General features: G+C 40.9%; 2 protein-coding genes across 5 annotated transcripts; both read left to right on the top strand.

Moving 5' to 3' along the window:
• The first annotated feature begins 825 nt into the window (after positions 1–825).
• On the top strand, positions 826–18,876 carry septin6 (septin 6). Of its 4 annotated transcripts, none has more exons than XM_069670275.1 (11): positions 826–884; positions 2,550–2,664; positions 4,754–4,949; positions 6,286–6,472; positions 7,871–8,032; positions 9,219–9,315; positions 11,312–11,480; positions 11,673–11,805; positions 11,902–12,092; positions 13,495–13,544; positions 15,053–18,876. In XM_069670275.1, exons 1-10 carry the CDS (start codon positions 855–857, stop codon positions 13,496–13,498), a joined length of 1,284 nt encoding a protein of 427 aa, XP_069526376.1. In that variant the 5' UTR covers positions 826–854; the 3' UTR covers positions 13,499–13,544; positions 15,053–18,876. The 4 variants fall into 4 exon arrangements, with proteins under 4 accessions (XP_069526376.1, XP_069526375.1, XP_069526377.1 ...); XM_069670274.1 differs by having other exon boundaries at positions 15,048–18,876; XM_069670276.1 differs by lacking the exon at positions 13,495–13,544 and adding an exon at positions 13,100–13,152 and having other exon boundaries at positions 15,048–18,876.
• An 829-nt stretch (positions 18,877–19,705) lies between these two features.
• nkrf (NFKB repressing factor) lies at positions 19,706–24,819 on the top strand. The gene is made up of 3 exons (XM_069669822.1): positions 19,706–20,051; positions 20,424–20,548; positions 21,784–24,819. Exons 2-3 carry the CDS (start codon positions 20,458–20,460, stop codon positions 24,081–24,083), a joined length of 2,391 nt encoding a protein of 796 aa, XP_069525923.1. The 5' UTR covers positions 19,706–20,051; positions 20,424–20,457; the 3' UTR covers positions 24,084–24,819.

Here is a 24,819-nt window from a genome sequence, read left to right as displayed (position 1 = left end):
GGAAATATCTTTTATTGGTGCCTCAGAAACGTAGTCATGGGTTGCCTCTAAAGTTAAATCCCCCTACATTTGCTACTTACTACATTTTTTTTTTTAACATTTTCTTTATTATTCAAAATTCAGGTACAGAGAACAAGATAACATTCAGGTGACAGCCAATCATTATAAAGTGCATAATATACAAAACAAAACAAAATGCCAGGGGACAGTGGACATTTGTAAAGCCAGAGATCATTATTCATTCATATAAATACATTACAGGAGGTGCACACTCATTGTCTTGATAGCCTTCTTGTTTTTGGAGGAGAAAATCGTTTTTATGTATTGCTTGGATCCATTTTCAAAAACAACAAATAACGGTTTAGATTTACTAAATTTAGATTTGTGAATGTGACATTTTGCTAAGAGAATTAGTAGGTCAATAATATAATATTGTTTTATAGTATTGCCTTTAAATTTATTGAAACCAAACAATACACTCTCTTGGCATAAAGTACTTACTACAGAATAGCCACCTACATTTGTAACGTTCATTGATTTCAGTTTCCTACCCTCGTACTGGACGATACCATTAAGGTTTAACCGTGGGGGAGCCGGGGGACCCATTTGAAATCATAATAATCTGGATTTATTTTTTTCCAAAGCACAAGCCGGAGTGTTTGTGGCGCTTATAATTCTGTTAACTTAACAGATCTCAATGTTAGCCAGTATATTACAATAACGCACCTAATAGAGCCTGTTGAACAGTGGTACATTCCCACTAGGCCATCCTTCGCTGAACTTCAACGGTGTAGCTCCCTTTGCTAAGCACAGAGAGCAGCAGAGGGTTCATCCTCCGGCTAACAGCTAGTACCATGGCGTCAACTGAGATAGCGAGGCAAGCGGTGAGTAGCTCATTTTACTCGTTTCAATCGTAGGTATCAATCCATACCTCATGAAATTTGTTTGCTAGTCTCAGTAAATTCAAATCATATCATTTTAGCATTGCGTATGATGCTGTAACTAGGAATAGGTTTAGGCTTGGTTGGTAACGGTAGTCACCACCCGCTTTTCATGTTATACTCCATCCAAAATTCAGTGCACCGTCGCTGAACAAAAGGAGATTACCTTTCCTAATAGCTTAAGCTTAAACCACATTTCAGACGGTATGAGCCCCTGAAATATCTTAAATACTCTGTAGTAGACTCGTTATTAGCTCAAATTAAACGACAGTCTATTATAGAGCCATCTTTAGGCCATTCATTCTGAACGCCCCCATTTCAGCTCAGCCACGGTGCTCATTTCCGTTATGTTGTTTCATGTTAGTCCCGTTAACTTCGGGCGTTGTCTGATGGGCATTGGAAATATGGACAGATCCTTGCCTTTTTATAGGCATTTGGGCCTGCAATTTGAAAAGCGTGTGTAAAGTTTTCCTGGTTTTTGTCTGGGGGAGGGAAAAGGAAGCCACTACACCCAGAGAGACTGCTCAGAATAGCAAAGGTTCTGCAGTTTGATATCCCTTTGCGGCTCAATGAATGAAAACCCACTGTGTGTAACTTGGCTGTGAGTGCCTTGAAATGCAGGATTGAGTTCAGGAATGTTACACTTGCAGCTGAAGAGGAAAGGCTGTTTGTCCAGTCACATTACCCCCAGTTTTACAAATACTCCCACAGCTGTTTAAACCCAATTTCAACTGTCCAAATACTCAACTGTCCAGCACCATCAGCCTGTCAGGTTATTTTAAATTGACCCGCAAACGGAATGTTTTCCTCTCAAAGCCTACGCCACATTGGAAAGAAATGTTGTGTTATGTTAAGCCACATAATGGCTGGTTGGCTGAGGTTTAGCTGGTTGAGAGGCCTTTCTTTTCCATATAATCTAAATTCTTTTCTTTCCTGCACCTCATAAATGTCGACGTAGGCCGCAGAAATGAGATTCACAGAGATGGGAGATGCTCACCAGCAGCCATACGCCCCCACACACATGTAACAACAGTGCTTTTACACCTTGGTGTTGTGTCACTCTGATACAGACATAGACTGTGTACAAAAAGTGTAATAGTTGAGTGAAAGGAAGTGCAACCAGCCAAAAAGAGGGGGTTTAAGGGTTCAAGTCAAAGTGACACTGCAGTAACACAAGTGCTGACGACATTAAATTGACTCCTTGGCTTTTATTTTGTAATTTCGAAACAATTTAAATTAAAGATTAAATTTAAAACCCTTTATTCCGAAATGAACAGTGACATGTTTCCATATAAGTACATTGTGGTTTGTAACTGTCTCGTCTGCGGGAAGAGACTACGAGCTCAGGAAACAGGAAGTGTGCTACATTGTACCTGAAGTCAGTCACAGTGACTAACGATCAAAATATGGTTGAAAATCTGGTAACTGACTTTTATTTCTCTGCAGTACATCATTCAACTTACGATGCAAATATAGCTTGTCAGAGAAAATGCTGTGCATGTGTACAGGCACAAGAGCATAGTGCTAACAGGGCATATCAATGCATACCTTGCTAGGTGATTGATTTGTATCTACCCGATGTTACATGTGGATATCTTTTGTTTTTAGGGTGAAGGCGCTCGTGCTGTCCCTCTGGCCGGCCATGTCGGCTTTGACAGCATGCCTGACCAGCTGGTCAATAAGTCTGTCAACCACGGATTCTGCTTCAACATCCTCTGTGTTGGTGAGTGTGTCATGCGTTAAAATGCTTTTCCTTCCTCTGTTCAGGCTTAAAGACAACTTACTTGCTTCAGTGAAAGTCAGGCTTTCCCACAAGATGCAAAGCATGCTGCTCATCATTTGCCCTGCTCAGATTCCCTTTGGCCAGTCAGCAGGCATTATGAGTAAGATGCTTTGGGTTAAATAAGGCAATTCAAACATGTCTGCAGGTAGTTATTATTCATAAGCATTACTATCAAAAACAGTTCGAATACAAGCCTTATGCAGGATTTATCAGACATTAAAGACGTGTTCCTATACATGCATTTTTATATTGACAAAAGAAGGAAGATGCTTTGGCTTTAGTCAGTAGAAATATTCACTTGCATGTGTTCCGTTACATTGTAATGGGTGCACCCATCTAAAACTAATGAAATCTAATACTGCAGTCGTGCAATAAAACCGCAGCTTTATGGAGGAGTCAGTTTATGTAGACGCTTACAGGCTTTGATTCAACTTTATGGTCATTTTGAAGGCTATAGTAAGTGGATATGTTTCAATGTGTTGTTGTATACTGAGAGGCTTTGTCTAATATTTTCCACTCTATTTTGATCAGCGATTTTTGGCCACATATTAAAATATTGTGGCTGTTGAAAAATGAGCATTTCTGCCTGCTGCACACGGTAAAACAATTCTTGCCGTCAGGATTCCTCTTGTTTTGGTGGCACATGAAAGCCGAAAGCTGCAATGGGAATTGCAATATTTTCTCTGCCTTTTATCTTATTTTGCATTTCGTAATTTAAGTACCGGCGTGAAAAGTCTTTGAAGCTTTTCATATTATATTTGTGATATTTCAAAGGTCTTCTGACGTTGATGCTACATCATTTTGCTCCAGTTTTAAATATTTCACTATCGTTGAGAGAGCAGTAAGGATTGTTGTCAATTCCTATCATTTGTGTCATGTGTCATGTTGCTGTTTAGAGGTGTAGTTACAATACTACAATCTGTGCCTGTTTTTAAAAAAGAAATTCTGTTGCCTGCTGGCCATTTTTAGTGTCATGGTTTTGGCTCGCCTACCAGCTCAAAACTTCTTTGCTATTTTGGGGATCGACTGAGTCCTGTTACATTTGTGTAGAAGTGAAATGTGGAAGATTTTTTTTCATGAAACACATTTCCTCCTTTCTTTAGTTGCTGTTACAACCAGAGTTTAAAACAAACTAGAGACATGTTAAGAATATGAGTACAAAATTGATGCAGTACACTAACCACGTCATGTTTTGCCATGTTTAAATGCTGTCATGTGATCGACAAGCACAGCACTTCCAAGTAGTACAAACATTACTTGAGGCAAAGTCATGTGACTGAATGTTTCTCCATGATTTGGTCGCGATGGAGGGAGTCAGATATGTGGAGATAGGGGTGTTTCCATTGGGCTAAAAGAGGGCTAACACTTCTGCACAGGGTTTTTGTTGTGTTATTTATGATTTCAGGACGTTTGACAGCGGTCCTTTCAAGTTTGGCTCTCTGTTCCTTCAAACAAGATGCCAAACAGCCTTCAGCAAGAGAGATTTCTCTATAGCAACTTAAACCGAGCTCAGAGACCGGTGATAGGGCCCTCAGCGCATCAGTTAATGTGGATTCTGAGGAAAAGATTGTGAATAAGGAACATAGTGCGATATCATACAAAATGGGCTAACATGCTTGGACTGCAGGTCAGGCTGTGATGAATAAAAATAGAATTTCATACAGAGAGAGCTCTGTATCTGAGTCATCTGACAGCCTCTCGCAGTAAATGGATGCCAGAATACATCAGCAAATAAGCAGCTATTTCTGCTGTTTCTGTGGCTGTGAGCATTTGAAAAATTGGTTTCGTTTGAAACATCTTCAAAATATCATATTTAATCTGTTTTCAGACACCCTTTTATGCTTCCCTTTGAGGTCCATTAAAAATGAGTCAATAAAAGTGTCTGATGAGCTTGAGCATACCAAAATATAAAGGGCCACTTTAACTACACTTCTGTTGGTTTTGAAATATGAATGGTAAAATGATGAGGTGGAGAGGTCATTTTAATGTGAAAGAAAAACTCATGACATGATTGATTTTGTGTTGTCAGGCGAGACGGGTCTGGGGAAGTCCACCCTGATGGACACGCTGTTCAACACCAAGTTTGAGGGCGAGCCCACCCAGCACAACCAGCCGGGAGTCACGCTCAAGTCCAACACCTACGAACTCCAGGAGAGTAACGTGCGCCTCAAACTCACCGTCGTCAACACCGTGGGCTTCGGAGACCAGATCAACAAAGAAGACAGGTAAAGCAGCCGGCTGTCCTGCCTTTGAATGGTGGTCTTTACTGCAGCAAACTGGTTTCTTTAGCACAGTTCTTTGTCTTTGTGAGCAATAGCAGAAATCCCGACAGATTAGGGTGACTAAGCTCTTTGTTTTGAGAAGGCTGCGGTTGTTTTACAGGTTTTACCCTTTGCTCAGTATCAATTTGCCAATCACAGAGGAAATAAGAGACTTGCCTGCGTTTTAGAGCAGCACATAATCATAGTCATGTGAACTGCCACTGGCAGAATATCCGACAGTATTACACACACTCTGCGTTTGTTTGTGTTTGTGTCTGTCCGTTTATCATTTTTGCCATGTATTAAGCAAAACAGATCTTTTAAAATAGATGTAGCAGTTAAAGGAGGGACTGCACCTTGTCAATGAGACAGTCTGTCAGCAGAGAGGCCAAAGCTGATGATGGATTCCTTGAATTTTAGTTAAACTTAAACATAAACCAGGAAGATGCTGGTGTAAACACGGAGAGGTCCCATGATACCTGAGTTTTTATTAGTGTATTTTTTCTCCGATTGACAGTTGGCAAACAGTATAACATTTAATAGTGAATATTATTAGAAACAACATGGAGGACAACAGGATGTTTGAAAAACAAATCATTTATGCCTTCCTCCCAATTTCTTCACCCTGTAGTTGTTTTTTAGTTCTTGACATTGAGCCATATTTTTATTTGTGATGGATGACCAGCTGGACATAAATATCTGGGATTTGGTTTCATAATATTTATCAAATATAAGAGTTGATGAAGGTAACCCAAATGAATTGTAACACAGATTCCTAACTTGAAACGACAGGAAGCAAGCAAGCAAACATCAGAAACGTTCAGTTTTCTCAATAAACTGCTAGACCAGGCTGTGTGAATGCCAAGTTTCGTTCACACGCCAAAAAACGACACCAGAAAACATTCTCATCCTCTCTGCAGCACTACAGCATCTCTCTTAGTATATCTAGACAGTTTTTCACACTCCATCCGCCTCAGTTGGCTGCTCGCTGTATGTAAGGAAGAGGTGTTGAACAGCTGAAAAGTGCACAATAGATCATGGGATGTCACCAGCCTCAAAGACTACGACGTCTGTTTCCCCCAAATCAAATTTTGGCAAACAAGGCTGAAATTCTTGGCTACAGACGGAGACTTTAGAAGGCACAGTATCTCTATTGGTATCTATGAAATCTATATCAGTATTGCTACACTTTTGATATACTGTACTCTAAAACGCTGGGTACGTTAAGTAGCAGTCTAATAAACATTTTATCAGAAAGAAATGCTCAAATCTCTCCACTGTTGGTCCCTCTTCCTGACAGCTACAAGTCTATTGTGGAGTTCATCGACGCCCAGTTCGAAGCATATCTACAAGAAGAGCTGAAAATCAAGCGCACGCTACACAGCTACCACGACACCCGCATCCACGCATGCCTCTACTTCATCGCTCCCACGGGACACTCGCTCAAATCCCTGGACTTGGTAACCATGAAGAAACTTGATAGCAAGGTGAGCTTCAATTGTCAAAAAATGTCCCATTGGAATTTGTTTTTGTTGATTTGGTGATTATTGATTCAGAGACCCACTTTCAAATCTGGGTGTTTTACACCAGTTCCAGATCAATTCCTGCTCGTATTAGGATTTATTTGCAGCTCTTCTTATATAAAAGCATCATGTAGTTATATGCAGTCGTGCATGTATCGCTAATGTAATAGCAGTTGTGTCTGTCGTTGCTTTCTAGCATTAAATGAGAAGTACAGTTGCCCTGCAGGAGAATGATGTAAAAGAATAGCTGTTATATAATGTCTTTGAACATGGATAGACTTACTGGAGCACGTCATAGATACTTTATACTGTAGGTAAATCCTTTTGGCAGTGTGTTGCTGTTTGCACAATTTTATCTATCCACTCTCGTCACGGGTCACAAACCTTTTCTAGGCCATCTGCCTGAATGCAAAGTGGCTCTGCTCTCGTTTCTGCATCGGTGTAGGTCAGCTGTGAAATGCAGTCGGCTCAATGATTGCTGCCTTTTTGTGAGGTCCACCACAGTAGCTTATTTGCATGGACCTCCTGGCTTTTGTACAAAGAGTCGGCTCAGTGTTTGCCAGAGCAGCTGTGCCCTCTGGCAGCCACTTACGACAGCATCCTCCAGAGAAGAGCCTCCTCTGTTTACACGTTTACCTGGGGGGGGTTGTATTTTCACCAGACTCAAGTATTTTTGTTCACATGACCCCTTAGTATGTTAGTTAAAGGGGCCCCCTAGTTTATAATAACAATAAATTGTGATTGTGTAGGCGACAGGGCACGGAGAAAGTTGTTGTGTGGGAGTGAAAGTCTCATTTATCATCAGTCAGTTGTATCTGCATGTGGGACCCTTGCTGCCTTTTCCCCTCCTCTTATCACTCTGTTTTTCTTTTCCTGTTTGGAAAACACTGATAGTACAGATGTTGAAATGGAGTCTTACGATTTAGACTATTAACACCAAGTTTGGAGAGCTTGTAAGTGATGTGGAGCAGAAGATGGAAGCCTGCTGCTCCCTTTGCTGCGTTTACTATTTATATCTCCCTGCTTAAGAATGTGTAATTGTCTGTGATGCACAAAAGGCCTGACTTTCAGAGCTCGAGAGAGGCCCTGTGAAGGGTCGGAATTATTAAGAAAGCATGTGTTATTTCCTTTATGAAAATGTACTTTACATCACTATTACACTCATGGGAAACCAGTGATTAGAATGGTCATGAAAGAAATATGGATAGATGTATTATTTTCAGTTGGAACTACTTCTTCTAAAAGAGTTATTTTGATTTGCAAAGTTGCAACTGACAGAAAGCGAAAAAGACGCTCTATTTTTAGCTGTAAGTCTGGACGTATTGTCTGCACATTGTCATTTTGTCATTTCTCAAACTGCAGGTCAATATTATTCCAATCGTTGCCAAGTCGGACGCCATCTCCAAGAGCGAGCTGGCCAAGTTCAAAATCAAAATCACCAGTGAGCTCGTCAGCAACGGTGTGCAGATTTATCAATTCCCCACTGATGACGAGTCTGTGGCCGAGATCAACTCCACCATGAACGTAAGGCGTCCTATCTACATCACATACATACATCTACATATCTACGCTTTTAAAGGAGCAATTCGCCCCTGGAAAAAACCACTGTCAGTTAAAGCTGGTGTTCTCTGTAATTGATAGAAGCAGTACTATTTGAAATTGGAACAGGTGTGGAGAAAGTTGTACAAACAGCTCGTGGTTTCGCCCATTCTGTACTCCTACAACACCCAGCATGCATTGCGCCCCTCCCTGAAATGAATGGCCCAGTTAGAGATGCTGGTGCAATACTACTGTTTTCCAGTCAAGGACATTGACAGGCAATGGCTCAGAGCGATACAGAACCCGAAATATGACGAGAATATACCGGTGGATCGTCTAAATATTCTTCGGGTCTGCAGTTTACATTTCAAACTTTTTTTCTTCCACAATGGTATTAGCTCCCCATAATAGCATTATAGGTCTGAGGTTGAAAATCGGCGAACTGGCCCTTTAAACATAAAGTATCCTTCATTCACTTTAGAGATGATGTAAAAGATGCTATCAGCGGGATATGTAACACATTTCCAGTTTGTAAGTTTTAACCTGAATTCTGCTATGCGTTACCGCCATAAACAACATGTGATGCGGGATCAGTCACAGGCATCGTCTGTGTCTGCTCTCAGGAAGCCACCCCATGCCGGGAGAAGTGCGCACAGAGCAGCACAATCAACCCGCTCTCTCTGCAGGAAGCCCACAGTGTGGGAAAGGGCTTGTATTCACTGACAGATGAGCCAAGGCTCACTTAACTCTTTATGAGGTCTCATTTGTAGAAATGCCTTAACTCTCCCTAACTGATTGTGTTAGTCTGTTGCCTCTCGGCTGTTTTCAAACAGTCTGACCACAGCTCTGTTCTAAAAGAGGTGGTACATCCTGCTGTCAGAGGTGTCTGTGAAAACTAGCTTATTGTCACATTACATACACATTAACACAGTTTTTTCCTTTTGTCTTAGTGATGTTAACACTTTGGAATGCATGCATACATGTGTGTTTTTATGTATAATGAAGCAATTACAGGGACACCCTTTGGTGTCTGAGAAATATAATGTTAGCTGCATACATACTTACATGGTGGGATTTGGGAAGAATTGGAGGGGAATCCACGAGGTGTGTTTGGCATTATACCAATGTTGTTTTTCCTTCTGCCAATGTTGCTTTTCTTTCTGCTCCACAGAGCCATTTGCCATTCGCTGTAGTTGGGAGCACAGAAGAAGTGAAGATTGGGAACAAGATGGTAAAGGCCCGGCAATACCCGTGGGGAACGGTGCAGGGTAAGGCTAGGTCACATCCTGAACAGGAAATGAGAGCAGGCTCCCTCGTGTCAGATCCAGTGCAGCTACTCCCTCCTCTCATATTCCTCCTCGAGTCCATCAGCTGCTGCAGACTAGCTCATAACCAATTATATAACCTCAGCTAGCTGCAGCAACCCCTCTGCCATTATACTGTACGTTAGAGCTGCAGTAGCCCTGACGTCATAAAGAGTTTGACATTGTACGTCACTGATGATTCAGATTTATCGACTGATCAATCTGTGATGCAGTCTGTGTAATGTGTTGCAAACTAATGGCACTCATTTTTATGATACATTTGCAGCCTCTTACTTTTCAGCTGTATGGTGTTATTGTCAAATGAGTGTCTCTCTGTGTGGGTGTTTGGGGATGATTGCCAGGACTATGTCCATCCAGCAACCAGCCTAGATGCAGTGCAATACATAAGGGACAGATATTGACAGTTTTTTTTGTCAAGCTGCATCATACAATTCATTTTGTTATTGATTCACATGAAATGATTTCCTCTTTTGAATTCTTGACCCATAAAAGCTTCCTAAGAAGGTTAGAAATGCTGATCAAAATTCCCCAGGCCCCAGACGACATCTATAAACTTCTCGACAGAATTGATTATAAGTTTTGCTTCTTAAATAACTTCTAGCAGGAAAGCGATTATCAAAATAGTTTTCTGTATTTTGAACAAATTGATGAATATTTGATCTGGTTTTGTACTCTTGAAGACCTCTCATCCGAAAGCCTTCTTCAGTTCTAGAAGAAGCTGTAGGTCACATGCAGAGCTGCAGAGGCTTATATATCTAGCTCCATCCACCAGCCAGATTAGAACTGAAGAAGCCTTTCGGTTTAGAGGTGAAATGTCTTCAAGAACTTCAACCAAAACCAGTTGCCTTTCGGATTAAGATTAAGATTAAGACGACAATGCTGACTTCCTTTTCCGCGTGCTGAATTGTTACAGAAAGAGAAACCTTAATTTGTGGGTCTTAAGTTTGCTGAAATGCTCGTTTGTTGAACGGAGCTCGGCTCGCTCATTTCTGATGCATTTGAGGAAGTCGTGAAATCTGATCGCTGAGCGGCTTTCGTGACACAGTTTCAAGGGAATTTATCTTGAGTTGAATTTTAGATCTCTAATGGATTGTTAGCTGAACTTGCTGCTGATGTCTGTTTATAGATATTAATAAGAAGGTAAATCGTCATCAGATAGCCGCTGATGGGAGCTGGGATGTCATTACGTTCCACCTGCTTTAGCTCTCCATATGTTTTTCCTGCATACGCCGCAGCCTGCTGATACATGATTGGTCAATATTACTCGAACTACAAGCGTACTACAAAAGGAAACCAGAACACTTGCCTGCCCGGAAATCTAAGTCCCTGCCTACAGATTCTACATTTCTATGAAGAATCTGTAAATAGAGATTACCATGGCCTGGATGGCTGAGGACCTTCACAGACAAATTTCAGATGTTGCTTCTGTCACTTGCTTTGCATTCATTTCAGGGTGTTTGAATCTACAGCCAATGATCTGTGAAGGAACTGTGGCCCCTTTAATAAAATATTTTCCCTGAGGGAAATGTTGTTCTTGAATTTCCATTGCCTACTTGGTATGACACCCCTCAAACATCCCTAAAGCTAAAAGTCAGCACTTGAACCTCACAGTTATTGTTCCATATGAAATGAATGCCAAAACAATTAAACAATGCACATTAGAATCCTGATGCTTACAGACGGCTCTGTCTAATATTTCTGTCTGACATTTGGGGCCTGTGTACTCACATGACCTGTGGCTGTGTGGTGCATCAATGAGTCCAGTTGCAAAATCCATAATCGAGCCACAGGACAAGAGCACTAGTCTGTGTTTAACTGCCACTGTTTGTATGTCTGGTCTGTGAAATACTCTCTCTGGTTGTCATAGAGTAAACACTGTAAAGTGATGATGGCTTCTGTTTCTGATAATAAACATTTATTACTCATTTGTCTTTCACAGTGGAAAATGAGAATCACTGTGACTTCGTCAAACTGCGTGAAATGTTGATCAGAGTGAACATGGAGGACCTGCGAGAGCAGACCCACACGCGTCACTACGAGCTCTACCGCCGCTGCAAACTGGAGGAGATGGGCTTCAAGGATACAGACCCTGACAGCAAGCCCTTCAGGTAGTGAACTAGAGAGCGCTCTCATACAGCTGGAGTTGCTCTGCCTCCTTGTGCTTGTTTTGACTCTCTGTTGCATTTTATCTTTGGAACGTTTATATTATTTTGCTATCATGCACCAGTTTGAGTTTGTGCACTCACGCATTATGTCTTTGTTATTAATTGCTGTTCCCTCTGCCTTTCTTCTTCTGCCAGTCTCCAGGAGACGTATGAAGCCAAGAGGAACGAGTTTATGGGAGAGCTGCAGAAGAAAGAAGAAGAAATGAGGCAAATGTTCGTCCAAAGAGTCAAAGAGAAGGAGGCTGAGCTCAAAGAAGCAGAGAAAGAGGTACGATCACTTAACTCTCCTCATCCTTGCATATGGAAGTTCTTGCTCTTGTTTTAAATAACACAAAGCATTCATTCATCTGCCACCGCCGCACAGCTGCATGAGAAGTTTGACCGTTTGAAGAAGCTCCACCAGGACGAGAAAAAGAAACTGGAGGAGAAGAAGAAGTCCCTGGACGACGAGCTCAACATGTTCAAACAGAAAAAGACTGCCGCAGAGCTCTTGCAGAACCAGGCCCAGCAGGCAGGGGGCTCCACCACACTCAAGAGGGACAAAGAGAGGAAAAAGTAAGTATTGTTCTCTTCCTTCTGAGCACTTCTTAATGTCTGTCACAGGTGCAGGGGGACCATCTACAATTGTATAAGGATTGGAAAAGTCTGTATGTGGGAGGAACAAGGTCACATTGATGTTCCAGGGAATTAGTTTGTGGGCTTTGTACAGAGGTTTATGTCAAACATCTGGACACAAATACTTTCAATATGTGAGATGTTGTTTGAAGCTTCATCTTGACAATAATGCAGACTCCTTCAGCGTTCATTCCACTTTGCAAATGTGCTGCAGACAGAACTTAATTTTGTTCTCTCCCACTAATACTCATTAATAATCCACCTGATGTTTGTATAATTGAATCCATGCAGGAGTTGAAGGCTCTGGATAAGCCTACTGCCTTTCTCAGACTCTCACTCTGCTAATTATTACTCAGAAGAAGATGAAAGCTCCAGTCTGCCCCTCTTGTCAATAACAAAGAATGTGTTAAGATCTGACCAGAATACATAAATTATCACCAATGTGGACATATAAGAAGCGCAGAGAGAGATAATGACTAACTGCTGTCCTCATCTAAATAGTTGAACCGATTCCAGCTGTCAGAAATCATCTTAACTGCTTTGATCAAGCAAAACACATCGTGAAATTAAATGCACATATGTGTAAACAACTTTATTGAATCTCGGTTAAAAATGACTGGGCAGTTCCACTGATAATAATTTATCACAGATCATAATTGTCTCAGTTGCTTCGTGGAAACAATTTGACAACTTTCCTCCATCCCATCATGTCTCTTGTAGTCACCATGGCCACTCCTCTGGTTTTAATCAATCCACAGCGTGAACTCTCTTTCTTGTTATATCTGACATTAATTCTCTTCCCCTCCAACAGTTTACATCAAAAGTTTCATTAAATCATGTTCTCCACAACATGTTTGAAGCCAGATGTTTTCAAGTATTCTTGTATTGTGCTGTTGAAACTGTCGGCCCCTTCATGTTGGTAATCGAATCCTGGTTTTGTGTTGAAGCTGATGTGACGCCGTGCCTGTTAGAAAAGGAAGAAGACACTTGCACTGAGAAGGTTCTTGTTGCTTTATTTTTTCTTCCCTGTTAATGTCCTTCCTTCACAGCCACTTCTTCTCTTTTCATGAGCTCTGCCTGGATAATCTTTCTCTTCCAAAAGGGGTAGCAGTGCAGCATCTTTAGCTCTGTCTGTGGGTCACTGATGAAAACCGACTAGGGCGGTCTTCCATTGTTAACACGGATGAATAATTATGTGTCTGTATTTAAGCTTCAGGATTAAGTCAGTGTTTTCTTCAGTTCCCAGAAGACACAGTTATTGAGTACTGCTTGTCGTGTGTAAGATGTCAATCTGTTCTGTGAGTGCACGTGTCACCTATGTTGCATCCATAATGTTTTCCAGTTAACTCCTCCCCTCGCACTTGCTGCATGCTGCATGAGGCACCTCTTCGGGTAAGACTTGAGTTACACCAAATCTATCTATGAAAAATGTAGGTTTCATTGATTGGTTCAAAGAGCCTATTGATTTTTACATCCTTTTGAATGAATCATTATTTTAAAATACAGGATTAAAATATATTAATACCTAAATCAGAATTAAGTATTAAATCAAGAGATTCTGCATTTAATTGGGCTAAAATATTACAACTTCTCCACACTACTGATCAAACATTTCTGCATTGAAACTTAATAAACTGAATCTTTTTAAAGGGGGGTATTATGCTAATTTCAAGCTTCGTATATCACTCTGTGATACCTATGGAGTAGCTTAGCATAATTTATAGTTAAAAAAACTCTCAAACAGCCTCTGCCTGAAACGACTCAGTCAGCTCTGTCCCTTTAAGAAACCCCGCCCCTACAAGCCTGCTTTCTTCTGATTGGCCAGCTCTCCGAAGCCTGCTGAGGTGCACTTTGTGACATCACAAGCAGCCTGCAGACTGAGCTGAGAAGCCTGGGGATTACTCCAACATACTTTTACCTACAGTTTTAAAACTTTTACTCACTTTTACTTTGGACATCCAACATTGTAAAATTATATATATGTCTTAAAATGTGAAACAGCACAATACCCCCTCTTTAAAAGCCTTTAAATCTAAATTCACATGCCTTTAATTAGCTCTTTAAAGTTATTTAAATGTGAAACAGTAATTCAGATACACGAGTGTTGCAGGCCCACAGTTTATCAATGGTAACATCTGTGTTGATCATATCCTTGAGCTGGCAGTGTTTACTGTCCTTGTGCCAGCTTCTAAATCAACCGGTTTATTAGCTCCCCACACACCCATTTGATGTACTGCCCCATCTGCCTCCCTAAATCCACAACAGTCCCCTTTTATTGCGGCTCTCCCAAAGTCCTTCCCCACACGGCCCTGCCGTCACACAAAGAGCCATTCAAGGCCGAACTGAGACTAACAGGTCACACCAGAGCAGCAAACAGCCTCAGGGCCCATCTCTGTTCATAGAGATGACATGTTTTGTTGATCTCTCAACCATATGACAATCCCCCCCCCCCTCTTGAGTGGATATAAGAGCCAAATCCACAGAGAGATATTGTTGATGCTGAACCGCTGGGGAGAGTAGCACTGAACGAAGACATCTGTCTCACAATCTGTAAACTCCTCAAGCAGTTCAGGACCATTAAAATGGATGAAAACAAGCTGCTGTTTGAGGAGAGAGATATGTAGGACAATCACACACATTGTTTAACGCTCAGGGGCGGGACCAAACCTCAAAACACATTTATTAGTCTAAGGAGAAGACGACTGTACATGCAGCCTTAACCTCTGTACACTCATACCTTTTAAGATGCCTTGAAAGAAAGCACGTTCTCCTCTAAATGCCACCTGGTCACTAATGTTAATGTGATGTGATGTGAAACAGTGTGTGCATGTGTGTGTCGTGATGATGTTTTAACTCAAAAAGAAAGCAATAACAGCCCTTCTCTCTCATTTCCAGCGTAGGGTTCCTGTAGAAAAAGTGCTCCTTGTGGCCATCCTGCTGTGAATGAGTTTCAACCCCATCATCCCTTTTTTACAGTGCCCCTTCCCCACCCTCACCCATCCCCCCCCATAATTCAACCCTCTACATGCCCTCCACCCCGCTCTCTGGAAGACGCTGGGCAGTGCTAGCCGTTTTACATCATTTTTTTTGTTTGTTTTGCTGAATGATGCTCGTCTATTAAATGTTTTGTACAAGCGGTTATTCAGCTTGTCTTTTATGGACATTTTAAAAGAATGCATTCCATATTTGTTTTAATATTCATTGATTCTTTGCATGATGGAGTGAGCTTTTTTAATCTTAACATACATGACCACTGTTGTGATGGGCAGAAATGTGCCGAGGCTAACGTGAAACATGCATCAGACAGCGACCAGAGTGTGTTCGTATGTGTCGGCAAAGATCTTAAGTAGATTAAAAGAAGACTTAAGACGGATGAGGATTGATGTAAAACCGAGTGAAGTTAATGATGTATGAGTCTGATCCAGATTCAGATTAAAGTCCTGCAGTCAGCTTAGTGATTCCCTGATTTTAAAAACTCCATGTTAAAGTGGTCTCTTTAATAAGTGCTTGTAAAAAAACAACATCAACATGCTTGTTATTATAGTAATTGGTTTATTAGCTTGGGCTCGAGCTTCATTGTTGTTAGATTAAAGTTCACGATAAGAGATTTCAGTCCTGGTTGGTTTGGTGACTTCCTGTTTACCGTGTGAACAGGAAGTACGGTTCACAGCAAACGCACAGCATGAGTTTCTACTCCCTGCAGTATTTAAAACTGAAACTTTGTCAGAAAGCGCTTAAAAGAATTATCAGTGCAATCTCTTCGTAATACAGGGTATTTCCTGAGACTGCTTCACAATAAAAGCCACCATGTTTAGCCAATTGAAGGCTTTTAATGTGAAGCAGCAGCTGTGGGTGTAGAAGTAGACAGTAAATCAATCTACCTCAGGAATGGTGGACACTTCCAATAGAATATATATTGTTTATATTCAGAAATAATGACTTAACAGACACTCATTAAATGAAAATCTTCGAGATTATCACTTTAGAACATACAGAACATCAAAGCTTCCACTTTAAGTTACTGCAGCCAGGTTTATTTTAAAATTACATTTGTCTTGGTATTCGGTCCCTTCGCTGATGCTGTTTCACTTTAGCCTGATGCATGAGTAGTTGTGAGCCTAATCTCTTTACCACTTCTCCCATACCTCATTCATTGTCATGTGTTATGTGCATACATGTCTTAGCTTTCACATTTGCACTTTTTTTTTTATGCAAAAAAATGTGATTTTTTCCTTTTAAGTATATATATATATTAATGTTGTCAGTGCAATTGTAACTTTCTTTTTTATTGTACTCGTACTGAAGGCACATTTGAAAGTCAATCACCATGATGTGCATTGTCCTGCAGGGACCAGTGTTGTTTGTATCAGTGTTATTGCAGAAAAGAAACATGATCAAAGAAAATAAAGGCCAATTTTTCACCAAATGTTACAACTGTGGCCATAAATCATTGTGTATGACAAACATGCTGCCAAATGACAGATGAGTTTAATAATCTTATATGGGGAGAGTTCTAGATTTGCATGATGAAGCATTTCAGTTGACTATTAAGTTGTGACATTGAATGAATGTTGATGCCGATAAGTGTAAATTAATAAGGTTCCCTTTACTTACATCTGTATTTCTAAAGGAGGCTGTGGTCCTGAGTCTTCACACACATTTGAAAATGGTTGTTTCTTCTTGGTGCAATCTATCTAAAATCTCCAGCTATGTTTTTTTATTTGTGCTCATAATCACATGGCCTCTTCTGACCTGCGTCATTCCTTCCGTTTTTTTACTAATTCAAGGTTCAAGGTTGCTTTAATTGTCTCCATAAAAGAGAAGACTATCTTGGATTGGAGACATAAAATGCAGTCTGATTCCACATTATACCAGGGTCAAAATACATCATTCCCTCCTCCTTTCATCCCCCCGCTCACTGGTCTATGTGGTTTCACTTTCCTTTGCAGTAATCCCTGGCTCTGCACTGAGTAGCCCCTCAGCCCTCGAGCTTTGCTAAGGGACCAGAGGCTTTGTGGACCCCATCCTTCAGGGTTTCTTAATCATTACCTGCTCTGCTATAATATTCAATCAATGTGTGTCTGTGTTTTGCTGCAGCATCTAACCTCACCCTCAGCCATCTAACTCTTGCTTTGTTGCCTCTGCTTATGTTTAAACGTGCACTATTTTGTTGTTTGTGAGTAACGCTTTTCCCACTTTCTGCTTAATGGAGATCACAAGTGCACTTGTTTGTTATATTTAAGAGGTATATATATTGGCAACACAATCATGTCTGCTTTTTAACGCTTCATTTCTGCACCATGACACATTATAATCTCATGATTTTGATCTTTTATGTATTGACTATGATTACAGGGATTTTACTACCATACTTTGTCTTTATGATAATGAAACCTAAATCTGTTTTCTACCTGATGTCAGATGCACTTCTAAATCTCAAGCTTGACTTTTTGAAACTGTTCTGCTTTGCCACTTCCTCTCTAACGCCCGGCTCTCTCTCTCTATTTCTCCCTCAGCTTCTTTTAATCTGTCTTGACCAGCTGAAGAGGGGATTGCAGCTTCCGCAAGAACTAAGCACCCTTTACCTCTTCCTGTTTTTTCTCGCTGTATTGAACCTTTTTTAAATTCTCCCTATGGCATCTCCCTGTTTTTTTTTGTTGTTGATTATGGCCTTATGTGGACTCGCATGGTATTTCTGACCACCTAATGAAGCTCTAAACCCAGGCAGGTTGGGAACCGGGCACAGTTTAAATCTGCTTTAATGTCTTAATGTATATAAAGAGACTTATAGTTAATAGAAGTCATCAGTCAGGGTTCACACATCTACAGGACTCATTTGTGAAGTCATTATTTGATCTGTACTTGAAGCAAAAATATCAATGACCTGCACTATGCACTCATCTTTTTAAAAGGATTCTCAATACAAAGCGAAAAAGAGTGAAATGCTTCTGAAACTTTAGGGCTTGCTGATTCAAAAACAAACTCATCAAGGACAGAAGCACTTAATTTCAAGTTTTAATGAGTAGTCATGTTGTTTTCTTGAATCTATCTCAGTTTGAAATAAAAGTCAACAAAATTAAATTAGACTCATAATCATCCAAACGCCAAAGCAATATTTTCTACTTAGCACTTCATTTGATGGTGCCCATGTTTACATGTCACCGTTGAATACCATGGAGGTCACATGTAACGGCCTTTTATTACACATTGTGCTTTAATATTCACCAGCCTACTCTATATTTTGCATGCATCTTTTTATTTAAATACCGCTGTGATCTTTGACCTGCTTGTTTTTATCCCCTAATAACTCTGGTTTGCAGTCTTTTTCAACTTCATTGCTGTTTTCTTCAAATGGTGCATATTATTTTTAATGTATATTTGCTCTGTCCTATTATTTCAGCTCCCTTTTTGCCAAATATTAGTATAAGGTGGAGTTGATCTGAATCCCAGATAGGAGTATTAAAAAAAGAAAATAGTCATGCATTTATATAATTTATAAGGATATATTTTGTGTATTGAAGTGGAGACTTGTTGTTTATTACCTATGATCTTTGGACGTGACTGAGTGTAAAGTAACATTTTGGTGTCAGAAAATGCCATACATTTTTCTAGTATCAGTCATCACCTCTTGTAGTCAAAAACTTTCCCAAACCACAAATTATTCAGTATCTTATTTTAGTTTGATTCCATTGATGTACATTTTCAATAAAAAATCTGATCCAAACATTTTGCTTTTGTTTTCATTTACAGTGTCAGGGGCTTGTGGTTACGCAGAATAATGTTGTTTATTAAGATGCATTATGTTTTTATGAGATGTTAAATTAGCTGATAAGGCCCGTAGTCCGCTTTTTGTATTCAATGAGTATGAAAACTGTGTGACACCTTAAATTTATCGTGAAATGTATATTTTATTTATCTATGTCTAAACTTTATAGATACAATATTTCCATGCTAAAAGGGCAGCAAAGAGTAGTTAACAGTCACATAAGTACACAATAAATTTACAGTATTTGCATATTGCTCAATGGCATACAATATATCACTTTATGATATCACAATGAAAAGGTAAGTAATACGTTAGTAGAGGAGCATCTTAATACTCACATATCCTTTTAATAGCTATTTAAAAGCACTGCGATTTGGAGAATGACTTTTTCAAGACAGCAGCATTAAAGTTGTTCAAGCTAAAACCCAATCAAAATATTCTAACTTGTTTTAATAGAATTTTTTTTTTAAAGTTTATTTTTAAATTTGAATCCAGCATTTCTCGGTTGTCATGGTAATACCTTAGTAAGTAATACAAAAGTTTCATGGTATTAGTGAAACTCTGCAGTGAACCTGTGAGTAAAACGCGGTGTCTTAACCGTCAATGTATGATTTTTTTACAGCATATTTTCGCTTTAAACTGTACTGTGTCCAGGTCAGTTTGAGCTTATTGAAATAAGGTGCATTCTACTCTGCTTGAACTGTCCGGCTGCAATGCATTCTGGGACGGCGTGGTGTCAGACGCCATGATTTTACATTAGCTGGACCAGAAAATGGATGCTTTCTGCTAACTAGTCAGTTGAATGGGTATCCGTAGCTCCCAGATGGTTTAGCATATTGATCTTTCCCTCTGATAAGTTCAACGTAAGTCTGAATCTAACTACATTTGGTTTTCTCTAAAGTCGAGTTGACTCTGATGGAAAACTACAGTACTAGCCTCGTTGCTGAAGTGGAGCTGGGGTAGCCAGCTGGCTGGCTAATGCTAGCAGCCGCCACCGGTTTGCCAATGATAAGTTGGCTAGGTTTAAGCAGCTAGCACGATAATGATAGCCTGCTAACCATATAAATAAAAGCACTGTCTTTTGCTCAGCTGACGGTCAGAGACATAAAGCGGACCAAAGGCTACACCTTAAGGTAAGAATTTGACACATAATTCGTCGCATGTCCAAATGACAATGAACGTAAGCTAACATTCAGCTACTTCTTAAACATGTTTGCTTGTGGGAGAAGAACCCTCTCGGCCTACTGCGTCATTCTGCCATGGCCTTGTTTTGATTCAAAATGCAGCTAGTTTTCTGAACCTTATGATCAAACCCCTTACATGTCTAGTAGTGTCATGTTATTTATATCCAGGCACACATCTTGTATGTCTGTTACTGCTCGCTGCTGGAAGGTGGTGCTTGTTTTCAGTGTATTGTTTTGAGCCTCTACAGGCAGCATGGCGTATGCCAAGATGTTTTGTTTATATATTTCATTCATACTTCACATGTTTTTCTTTTAAAACAGGTATGGCCTGGATTTGATTTGGAAGGAGCTGGTGATGGAAGAAAGGATTGACACTGGCGACATGCCCTCCTTTGAACCGAGTGCTAGTTCTGAAGCAAAAAAGAGACCTACTTCTTCTGATGGCAGTGAGTGTTGATCTGGGTTTAAAAGTTTATTGAATTTAAAAATACCACTTCATGGTTGTTAACATGTTCCCAACCAATTACCAAACACTATTATTATTGTTGATGCTGTTGATGTCTTACAATGTTACAAAGTTACAATGATTTATATATATATGTATATATTAAATAATGTCCTAAATATGTTGACTTCAATATATTTTTAGAATAAGTACCTTAGATGTGCAAACTTATATAGTATATTATAATAATATATCATTTTTCATACCAAGGTATAACACTGTAACCCTTATTACAATGTTAAAACTACAGTTAGACATCTGCACAGTTTAGTAATAGGCAGTCCAACTGTACTACACTTCAGGGTTCTTCAGGCCAGAGAGCTGCTGCAGCTGTAACATGTGTCAGAGGTGGGATTGGGGATTTCAGGTTTCTGCAGAATTGCAGCTTTTTCCAACTTATATTTTTATTTTAGAATAACCCCCTGAAACATTACTATCAGTAATAAGTTTGTCTGCCCCTCCATACTTTAACTATTCCAGCCTGTCTGTTTCTTTACTAAAGATGTAGCCTCCACTCTTTCAAACAGGCCAAAGCATCAAACTTTCATTGAAAAAAAAGGCTAAATCATTTCTTCAGTCAGGAACTATTGTGCAAACATTTTCAATGATAAGTAAAAAGTGCATGTCAGTGTATGAGCATTTCGCAGCAGATTTGGTGCTGTACTGATTATTTAAGGAAGCAGGAACAGTGTGTGTGGCAAGTACTCGTAATAAACTACAGTGTCCTTCTTCATCACAAGTAAGGATTGTGTCATTTGTGTTATCTTTGGACAACAGTGGAGCTCCATGGCAAAATTGAGAAAGCAATATCAGGCTTTGTGTTCAAACACAATCTATGAAGGATCAATGCATTTGAACTGTTTGCTTTTTGTAGGATTTGTTTTCAGACTAATATGGCCCAATACATAACCTGTTCATCTCTCTCCTCTAAGTTGGGATGATTGATGAGGAAATACTGTGTTGGAATACCTTTTTCCATTTTAAAGTCTATTATACTCCAATTTTGAAAACTTTCATGCTGATTGTTGGAAATCACATTTAAAATTCGTCTCCATTTCCTTAAAATTCACCTTTTTTTTGCCTGTCCTTATCAGTATGTGATATATCTGTAAGTGCAAGTCAAATCAGACATCGTTTCTGTGTTTCTAAATGTTTTCCTCTGTCATGTTTTTGCAGGAGACGAGCCAATGAGGAAAATGCCTGTGTCAAAATTTGGTTCCAGACCTCGCTTTGAGCCTGTACACTTTGTTAGTGGCGGAAGCAGTGGAGGAACCGGTGCTGATGAGAAGGAGAACGACAAGGAGGGCCGGAGGAGTGAGTCGTATGGTATGAGACAGTGGGACTCTGAACACTCGTCCTACAGCAGCAGCGGCCGAGCACAGGGCTCCTCCTCCCTGAGGCCTGCTTTTGACAGAGTGCCGTCTTACAGCTCTGACTCTTGGGGTTCCCATAGAGACAGGGACAGAGACCGAGAAACTTTTTCAGGTAGTACTGCTGGGTTCGGTTATGGTGGACGTGGGTCAAGTTCAAACTTTATGGCCAAAACACAACAGGACTATGTCGCTAAGTATGAATCCCAGGGTTCTCGAAATTCAGATGTATACACTCAGACTCACAGATACAATGGCTATGGGGGAGGAAACAGATCAGGAGGCTGGGAATCGGGACGTCAGGGTTTGGGGTACAGTCATCAGGACCGGCCGTCATCCAGCAGGCCGTTCTGCAGAGTCTACAACAGTCCTGGCAGGAGCAGTCCCACCACTTCTCAGTCAGGCTCTACGTCGCAGCCTAGTCCTATATCTCAGTCAGTGTTGGATGAGAAGCAAAGGCTGATTGCAAACGTAGCGTCTGCATTGGCTGTCGCTTTCAGGGACCCTATGGTCATGACTGGAAGTGACTCTCCAAACTACAATTTCATGCTGAGTCGCAGCATTCAGGCATGCAAGACTAATCCTGAGTATATTTATGTCAACCTGAAGGATATTCCTCAGGCTGACCTACCGAAGAACAGAAAAGTCCCAACTGACGGTTATGCCTGTGAGCTGAGGTGTCAGGGTGTGTATCTTGCTACCGGATACTCTGGGAGTAAAAACGGAGCGAGGGACCGAGCATCTGAGCAAGCTGTAAAACTCTTCCTGAAAACAGTGGAGGTTCGTGTGGTACAGCGCAGGTACAGACACTCCATAGTCAATGACATAGTCGTGTGCCAGATTAACAACCCGACACCGGCCTTCCTACCTGCCCTCCGCAACCCAGAAGATAAGCCCACACCCAGCTCTAAGGGCCAATACGAGCCTGACAAACGGAAGCACTGGACAGAGTTTGTTGTCATGGACAATGCTCACGACGCCATCTGCATACTTAACAATTCTGCAGCTTTTAATCGCATGAAGATAGACTATAAGTTCGACCAACTCCCCAACAGCAGCGCTTGGCTGTGCAGTGTTTTCCTGCAGGATGAGCTGGTGGCGCAGGCAACGGGCTCAAAAAAGAACTCAAAGCATTCAGCAGCTGAAGAGGCAGTCAGGAAACTTCGCATGAATCAGGCACAACGACAACAACAGCAGCAGCAGCAGCAGCAGCAACAACAACAACAACAACAACAACAGCACCACCATCAACAACAACAACAACAATCACAATACTACAGAGGAAACAATCATTCAGATAACGGTGGGCGCTTTGGCCAACCAGTCAGCAAAAAGAAGCATCTGAGCGAGCTGGTTATCCTGGAACATTCTGACATTGCAATATGCATCATTAATGACACAGCTCAGTTTAATAAAGTGACTGCTGATTACAAGTTCTCGGTTCTGCCCGATCATCGCTGGAGGTGTGAAGTTTACCTGGAAGGACAGTTTGTGGCAGCAGGAATTGGACCTAAAAAATTAGTAAAGCACATTGCAGCAAAAGAGGCCCTAGCCACCTTGAGGAGGACACAAGCTGTGGTGAAATCCAACCTAAGAAAGGACGGTCACAGTGACGCCATCTCTCGATCTCAGATCCTGGCTCGGTCAGGTGAGGAGGCCACCAGGCAGGAGATCAAGGAAGACAACATCGGAAACCAGCTGCTCCGCAAGATGGGCTGGAAAGGAGGCGGCCTGGGCCGTGATGGGGAAGGAATTGCAGAACCAATCAAAGTGAAGGAGCAGTTCTCTAGAGAGGGGCTGGGAATGGACACAGACAAGACTGGAAACCAGCTCAGCAAGCGGGATATTGAGGACATCATCAGAAACTACGCCAGCTCAGACCGTCAGGATGATCTCCGCTTCTCCACTGACCTCACCCAAGACGAACGCAAGCAGATCCACCAGATATCTCAGAAATACGGCCTACGAAGCAAGTCATATGGACAGGGGTGGCAGCGATTCCTGGTAGTCAGTCGCAAAGTACACAAAGACCAGCTCATTGGTCAGCTTTTACAGGAAGGACAGGTGGGACGATACGAGCTTGTGAAACCTCAGGCCTCTCACTAGTGTGCATGGAGCACAAGATTAAAAAAGGAAATGTCATTGGCTTGGACTAATGTACGGGTCACACACAAGTGTAACTGCTTTACATTTGTGTGTGACTTATGTTGAACACACATGGATTAAGGAGTCCTTCAGGTATCACCTGTGCTTTCTGCATTCCTTTGCCATGAAATGTACTTTAGCTTCGGCAGGGGCTATTGGAGAGGTAATTTGTCTTTTTTGTCTCCTGCCATTCCACGTCCTATATCTGTTTCTCTTTTGCACAAGCTCAAGTTCTGCTTTGTTATCATGTCCTGATGACCCTGCAGTTATCTCAAGAATCAAAAAAACAGACTTTATACGGTTTTTGTCACCAAAATCTACGTTTTGTTTCGTGGCTATGTAAGGAACCTGGCAGAATATGCAGCTTTTCACTGCTCGTTTGTGAACATTGTAGACCGTTGATTCATTAAACACAAGGATTAGAGAGGCATTACATCAAAACTGTAGCTAGGTGTACCACTCTCACTGTAGTAATACATCTCTATTCAGCAATACCTGCGATGTTGTTTGCTCTTCTAACACCTAGAGCTCATTCTACAAATACAAGCTGCATCTACGGTCGGTAAATCAAAGCTGTGATCTTCGTTTAATGTCAGATGTGCTGATTAATGTGAGTGAAGTTAACTTGTCTGCTTGTTTTCACAGCTGTAAATACTGAATAAATTAAAACTGACAACCATCAACAGCCTGAACTTGA

The sequence above is a fragment of the Semicossyphus pulcher genome, unplaced genomic scaffold, assembly GCF_022749685.1.
Source record: "Semicossyphus pulcher isolate SPU_LCO1_2020_fin unplaced genomic scaffold, fSemPul1.0.p SCAF_2, whole genome shotgun sequence".
NCBI lineage: Eukaryota > Metazoa > Chordata > Actinopteri > Labriformes > Labridae > Semicossyphus > Semicossyphus pulcher.
Note: the sequence above shows the minus strand (reverse complement) of the source record. Positions and strands in the feature narration are given on the sequence as shown.